At 34.6% G+C, this 7530-nt stretch overlaps 1 protein-coding gene across 1 annotated transcript in view; it reads right to left on the bottom strand.

Moving 5' to 3' along the window:
* Nucleotides 1–3228: 3228 nt before the first annotated feature.
* LOC130599204 (histone H1A-like) overlaps nt 3229–7530 on the bottom strand; it is a 95428-nt gene continuing 91126 nt past the window's right edge. The window contains exons 19-21 of the mRNA XM_057409478.1: nt 6131–6148; nt 4363–4410; nt 3229–3458 (exon numbers count right to left, since the gene is read on the bottom strand). Coding sequence (XP_057265461.1) covers nt 3292–3458; nt 4363–4410; nt 6131–6148 — 233 coding nt within the window. The 3' untranslated portion in view covers nt 3229–3291. The remainder of the gene's footprint in view (nt 3459–4362; nt 4411–6130; nt 6149–7530) is intronic.

The following is a 7530-nucleotide window of genomic DNA, read 5'->3' as shown; positions in this document are numbered from 1 at the left end:
CTTGTAATGCCCATAATAATTAATGAAAATCAATTAATTGATTAATTCAATGGGATAGAAATTCTCTGGTATAAATCACATTACTCTTTTTAAATCAAAGGATTAATTAAATTGTGATTTAGAATCCAAGATTTTTTGTACGTATCACTAATTCACTAATCACAGTTACGTTTTAGAATAAAATTTAAAGGGAAGAGAATAACCCCACTAGCCAGGCAAAACCTTTATTCTTTGAACCTAGAGCTGGATAAAAAAAAAACCTCAGGGTGTCTTTTGATTGAATTATCTATATTTTCTTCATGCTGAGTTTTGTCTTCAGATGAATGTGAACTTCTGCAGCTCACACCAAGGTGAAAATGATTAAATGCGTTTTTCAACAGGAAGGCTGAACAATAAAGCATGTTTTTCACTTAACACATCCCAGGAAACTTTCATTCAGGTCTTCATTCATAAGGAGACTCATAAATGCCAGTGCTCAATACTTCGGCATCACAGGCATTCAGCAAAGACCAGTTTTGCTTCTGTTGAAAGCCCATATGCTTAAGTTCTTTAATATTTACATTTCTGCTTATGATGATGCTTAGTTACTGAAAGCTGATACATTACTGCATTGTGACCCATAGTGACCTATTCTCATTTTTCAGAAGAAAAAAGTAAGAGATTTGTCTGAGGCACTAAACCTGAGAAAGGCGTTCATGTTATCATTCCTTAACTGAGGGGTTATCTGGCTGAGCGATCTGGACTGGCCCAGTTATATGCATATATTAATATTCTAATTAAGGATAAATGATTGATTACCTTAGACAGTGAGGTTCTGGAAGACTGTGGACCTGCAGGGTAGTTAGTCTGACCCTCTGACCTGTATAAGGGTCATTTCTTCTCTCAGTGCATTAACAAACTTCCATTTACCCTGAGGGCTTTGGGAAACATTTTACCTCTATCACTGGACATTCATTATAGAACTAAATGGGAACAGAGTTTAGCCAATGCTTAGTTTTTTTCTAAAAATAGCAGACTACATGTTCTTCCTCTTGATTGTAAAGTATGGTTTGGCAATACTTTTGCATGAGTAAGATATTGCACTATTTTTTGTCCTCTGTTCAAGATAACCTCGCAAAATTTGAGAGTCTTTAGTCAGTATGCAGGGAGTAAATTCTGAGTTTCATTAGACTTTCAAATTTGATATAAAACCAATTGCACTCAAAGACCCTCCTGCTTACTAAAACAGAAATAATAAAAAATAAGATAGTTTACTAGTTGCTTTTATAATTGAGCAAGCAGCTGTGTGGTGTTTAGCTGCCTGCTATTTTAAACCATGAGAGCAGGTTACTATAAAAATGTATTGGTTGTTAATCTGGGGACTTTTCAAACTCAACCTTTTATTTCTGTTTTTAACATGTCATTCACTTAATGTTACAATATCTCTACTGATTTAAACCCCATTTGCTTTTACTGTACAAATCATCAGGGTACAATGTGTGAATGAATTTGGTCCTGAATTAATGTATGGATTTATTTTACCTTCTACTAGACCTGAACTGCAAAATCAGTGAGTATTTTGTCCATGGCTACATCTCGTACTGGATTACATGGTATCTATGTGCATGTTATGACAAGTATAAGTACACCTAGCTAGGAAATATATGGAGCAAAGCTATGTAGAGCTCTAGAAATAAAGAAGGCAGTGATCTAACCAAGTGTTATTATTTGAGTGGAAAAAAGCAATTTAAAATAGATGTCTCTGGTGCTTAAAATCCTGGACTAGATTTATTCAAAGATGGTTAGCTCAAAATAGGCATTGTAAACAGAATTACTTTTGTATATGATCATAGGTCTGCTTGTTACTGTTTTTTCTTTTTTCATTTTTTTCCTTTTATTTTTCTAAAGGCACTGTTAACCTTTATAATTATCTCAAGCAGCAGAATATAAACTCAAGAATGTTGTACAAACATCCCTCTGCAAAGGTCAAGGGAAAATATCTTGGCTGTTCCTTATATTCACAATATGCCAGAGTAATACAGCTCTTGACAAAAAAGCATTGTAGACAATGATTTTGGATTAAAATGTTACTTATTGCAGAAAGCATGAGAAATTAGTCAAATCTCTGACAGTTCTCTAATACTAAAGAGTGCCATCAGGGGGTTTCTCAGACAAGTCAGTGTAGAAGACAAAAAAGTCAGTGAACAGATCTGGTGAATACAAAACTGAAAAAATCTGAATAATGGAGTCAAATAGAAGAAAATTTACTTAAAATACTGTCAAAATTGGAAATAAACCCACCAATTACTTCAAAGGAAGTGATAATTTTGCAATAATAATTTGAAAACTGAAAACTGCAATTCAAGATTGTGGGATATCTTGCAGTACCGGCATATTTCAGATCCTTTGTGTTCCTTCTTTCCCTTTGAAGCTGGGGTTCAGAATAGCACTGCGTCTTCTGACAGGTGGTTAAGGGTGGGTATTCATCTTGTCTAACTTCAAGTACCTGACATAGGAGACCAATTTAGGAATCTTAATGGGAGCATTTTTCCTTGCCTTGTTGTCAGCTTCTGATCTGGAGCAGGAAGAGGTATGTGTCTCATGGGGCTTGGCCTTGGTTTTGGATACATTTTGTAGATTACTTTGCATCAGAATAACACATGATTTGGTCTTGATGCGCCAGGCATAGTACATAAAAGGAAACAGATCTCTTGTGCTGACAAGGCTACAACTAATTAATCTGTGAAGGTCCCTACTTCACCATTTTCACAATTCAAAGCATGCAAAGTGTTTACATTCTTTACATTTACTGTTCTTTTGATTGTTGTCTGATTATGATTTCCAGTATGTAATGTGTAATGAATCGCCATAATAAGCATAGACCTGTCTTTTTCTGTTCAGATAACCTTAACAAGGACATTATCCAATGACTTCAATGAAAGTCTTTGTTATGAAAGAAACTCCCCTTGAATTCTCCTTAAAACTTGTCTAAACCAGAAACATTCCTTTCTCTAATTTAATTTAGTTTTTTATAAAAGTAGGAAAAAAAAGCATATTGAAACAAGGCCAAGAATGTGCTTAGTGAATTAATAAAATAAGTAATTTTCAAATGGTAAAATAAGTAATGAAAAAGTTGTCTAATTCAGTTATGCTACATGCCATTTTGTTATTTCTAACAAACAATATGTTTGCATAAAGATAAGTCATATGTCTTTTAGTGTGTTTTTATAGAAAGCGAAAATAGCAAACAGAGTTTGAATGTTGCAGTCACAATATTAAATTATAGGTTTACTTTGGGTGTGTTCAGTGTTATTAAGCAGATGGAGTACAAAAGCATCTGTAGTGCAAGCAAGAAAGTACCGTTTTGCAACATGACAAAATTGCAAAAATGCAAATTGAGACAACATGCATCTGAAAAAAAGATTTATATTCCATGGGAAACAAGACATGACACGTACTCGCAGTGTTTTTCAGTTTGACTGGGAATTTAAAAGAGGGAAAAAAAATTAGAATAGATTAAGGTGCAGAATAGTCAGATACAGGATACAGCATAATACTGTTACAGTGACTAATGGCTTTATTTGTTCTATCTTATTTACTGCATATCAAAACATAATATTTAGTAACCTCTTAGTAATTAATAACAATCAAATGATGGATAATGATAGTTGAGATGTTCTCATCTGCACAGTATAATTGCTGTGCTAGAGTTAAGGACGAATAACAAGAATTTTAATTCTTCACTTATTTCCTTTCATGGAGAAGCATGGAGACAACATTTTTTAAATCCATGGTGATTGACTCATAGTGAAACTGAACAGTGCTGCTTCCTATATTTGCAGTTATTTTGCTCTATCTTATACAAGTGAGGCTGCGTAGGAGCTGTGGCGTACAGACATTTATCATAGATGGTGAACATTGCCACATCATGATCTGAATAGCACATTGTGTAATACCTGCTATAGACAAAAACTGAGCTATTGCTGGTCCTGAGAAGTTGACTTATGCAGGAAGACTGAGAAGTCCAAATAAATGGCAGACACCACAAATAATTAGCAAAATGAAGTCATTTGAAGCACTTTCAGAAAATGGTTCAGACTCTTTGATGACATAACTTCTTTGGCACTGGTGGAATTACAGATGCAAAAATTTGACCTTTGAGATAGATATATATATATATATATATATAGATAGATAGATATATATATATATATATGACAACCAGCATTGAAATATCTGCTGTGCTTCCTTTGCTATGGTATGACATGTCAAATAGACCACAGGGCCATGATTTTGGCATTTGTCATATATAATTGTACTTTGCAATTTCTTTAAGTAACAGTTTCAAAAAGTAATGAATGAATAAAATGCAGGAGTGCTCACCTGGTTTTGAAGGTAGAACAACTTTTTCATGTCTGACTGCTTCATGCTCTAGATAAAAGAAACAGCATAATAAAATTCCCATAATGTTTCTATTACTGTTTGTATGCCTTTTATTCTTTTCCTTTTTTTTTTTTTCAACTAAGAAAGATTGCATGTCTATATTTCAGGAATAAACATTCATTTTCTCTTGGTTCATTCTGTTATTTTGTGAAAAGGACACGTTCTAGTTACCAATAGATTATCAGCTGAGTGATCTGCCACAAAATAATAAAGTTCAGTAGTGCTGCACATAGCTCCACACATACAGCAACTACTAATATTAGTAAGAGTTATGCATGTATCTTAAGGAAGAAGTCAGTTAATAGGGGCTCCCCTTAAATTCTGAAATGTAATTTATAGCTACTCTCTTTTTTTGTTATATGAAAGAAGAGTACAGAGTAAACTGAGCTACCATCCACTCGACCTTTATGTTGCTGATTCAGACGTACTTGAGCTGAATTCTCAAAGTCTCGAACACACCCTATTCCATATGAATAAATTATTCCATATGAATAAATGGAAAATTAGAGAACTAACAGTGCTTGGTAGGCAGTACCCCTCTCTCTGTCACCCCCTTTCTAGTTCATAATTATTGCTGAAAAAATATGAATTTATGTTAGGTTGCTGTAAATGGAACAGATGAAGAAGCTTCGTTTTACAAGCAAAGTCTAGCACTACATAATTTATACGAAAGTCATAGATGCTTAAAAGGAATTGAAAAAAACTTCACCACAGATTTTGTATTATAGTAGCAGTTATGCCAAATGAAGGCAAATAAGGGCCACTGTTACATTTTAGAGCTAAGAAACCAACAGACAGCTGTAATGGCCTTGTTTCCAGGTGATGTTTCCCCCAGCTAAAAATACTGTTCATCAGTTCCTTTTTGAGCAACAAAGACGTAAAGGTGGGCTGTAAAGTGGAAAATGTTGAAAATGTGTGTAGCCTCTGAAAAAAGGGCAGTATGCCTCAGCCCTTCTGCTACTTGGATGAATAATTGAAGTCCTAGCAACTGTGATTTCAGGTGAAGATATATGCCAGAAAATGCTGAGATGAAGACATGATAGGAAATTTCAAATGGGAAACAGTTCTGTGAGGTGTGAATTAAAATTTATGTCAGTGAACAGCAATATTTTTCCCATATTTGGGCTTTTTTTTGAGCATGGCAGCATTTGAGTACTTAACTGAACACCTTTTTCTGCTTTTGCAGTTTACCTTCCATGCTGAAGATATGAAAGATATAGCAAGTTAACAAGTAAGCTGCATGGCAAATTGATGTATGGACTCTTCAGTTCTTTTTGACTGAGAAAAGCTCTAGACAGCTATACTAAAATAATATATGATTAGGAAGAAAATGTGGTGATTTTTTCTTCTCTTTTTAATTCAGCAAGAGTATTTATTAATCCAAGTAGTTGTTAACGATGATTTTTACAAAGCTTGTCATTCCCGATTTAGTATTTTTTGTTGATACTTGTGGTATGGGAAGCAAAGAATGAGTTTACTCCTATACTGAAGTAATTGGTTATGTCAAATGAACTTTGGCAAGACAGTATGTTAAAAGACAAGACAGAATGTTAAATGAAAGTAATGAAAAGCATGGTGATAAAGACACTATAATTTTAAGCAAAACTAGAAATTGCTAAGACCGAGTTTCCATATGCTAAAGTCAAAAAAGGCATACATATCCATCTATTTTACAGGATTTTTTCTGATGAAGGTAGGTACCACGTACTTGCTGGTTTTGCCTGGACTGCAGAAGACAAAAGAAAGTAAAATGTAATATTTAGATATAAAGAGAAAAGAGATTCTAATTTTTCTTTTTAACGTGCAAATATTTTTATGACAGTCAGTTCTCACTTGCTCTTATCTTCCCCCACTCATGTAAAGATGCACAGCATTTGGGCCCCTCAAATGTAGGTAGACTCTAACATGTTTAGACCTTTGCAACTCCCCCTGGCTAGCTATCAGCTTCTGCTGAAACAATGCAGTATTTGGTCATTTAACACAGCAGCACGTTTACATATTCCAGGACCATTTCTCCCTGTTCAACAGTGTAAATCAGAAGTAGCTCCAGACCAGTCAACAGATTACTGGAAATTTTGGATGGGATTCAACTGATTTGCAACATCAAGAACACATTTGTATACAGCTTTAGTCAGGAGAACACTAGTCCTCTCCAGAGGCTAATCTGTGTACTTATAACTGTTTGTTGAAAAAAGATGGGATGACTTACCCACTGTTGGAAGTTGCCTGTTGCAAGCTCAACAGCTATTGATCTGAAAACTTACACATTATTTCTGTAGTAGCTTATGTTAAATTGGCCTACCCGAAATACTGCATTTTCAATTTGGTTCCGACAAACAGGAAAAAGATTTATCAAGCACATGACTCTAACAAATCTTACAAAAAGTGGTCAAGCCATAATACTTTAGGCAACTTTTTTCCAACCACTCCTGAATTACTGTTTGAGCCTTCTGATTTTGCTCACAAAATTAAAGTGGAAGTTAGCTGACCCTAAAAAAAAATTGTAAATTTAGGTGTAAAAATCATGTAAATTCAAAGATGTTGAATGCTAACTCATTACATGTTTGGGTTAGAAATATATTGAAATAGTTTTCAGTAATTTCTCCACTTCTATTAACAGAAACATAATTTATATGCTTTTGAACAAGCCATAGCACTTTATGATCCAATATGAACTATGAAAACAGATTTTTTTATTGGATAAACAGAGTGCTGTAAAATATCACTTCATAGTGAAATGCTAGATTATCATGAGAGGTCTTACAGAAAGCAGTATAAACAGGCAAATTATATGAATGTTCACAATTAGAGACAGAACCATAATATTCTGTTCAACATCTATTCTGTTACCGCAAAGAAGACATATACAAAATAAGAATAAAAATTATGTAGTAACTGGCTGTCCTGGGTTCAGCAGTAGCAGTCATTTTTTCCCCTTCTTGGTAGCTGGTGCAGCATTGTGTTTTGACTTTCAGCCTGGGAACAGAGCTGTTTACACTGATGTTTTAGTCTGACCAAGGACTTTGTGAGCCTCATGCTCTGCTGGGGAAGGGGGGAAGCCAGGAGGAAGCAAAGACAGGACACCTGACCCAAACTGACCAAAGAGGT

This window comes from Pezoporus wallicus, unplaced genomic scaffold (genome assembly GCF_028554395.1).
Source record: "Pezoporus wallicus isolate ANWC-B61680 ecotype Strahan unplaced genomic scaffold, APGP_CSIRO_Pwel_v1 contig_3817, whole genome shotgun sequence".
NCBI lineage: Eukaryota > Metazoa > Chordata > Aves > Psittaciformes > Psittacidae > Pezoporus > Pezoporus wallicus.
This window is presented reverse-complemented; position numbering and strand designations above follow the sequence as displayed.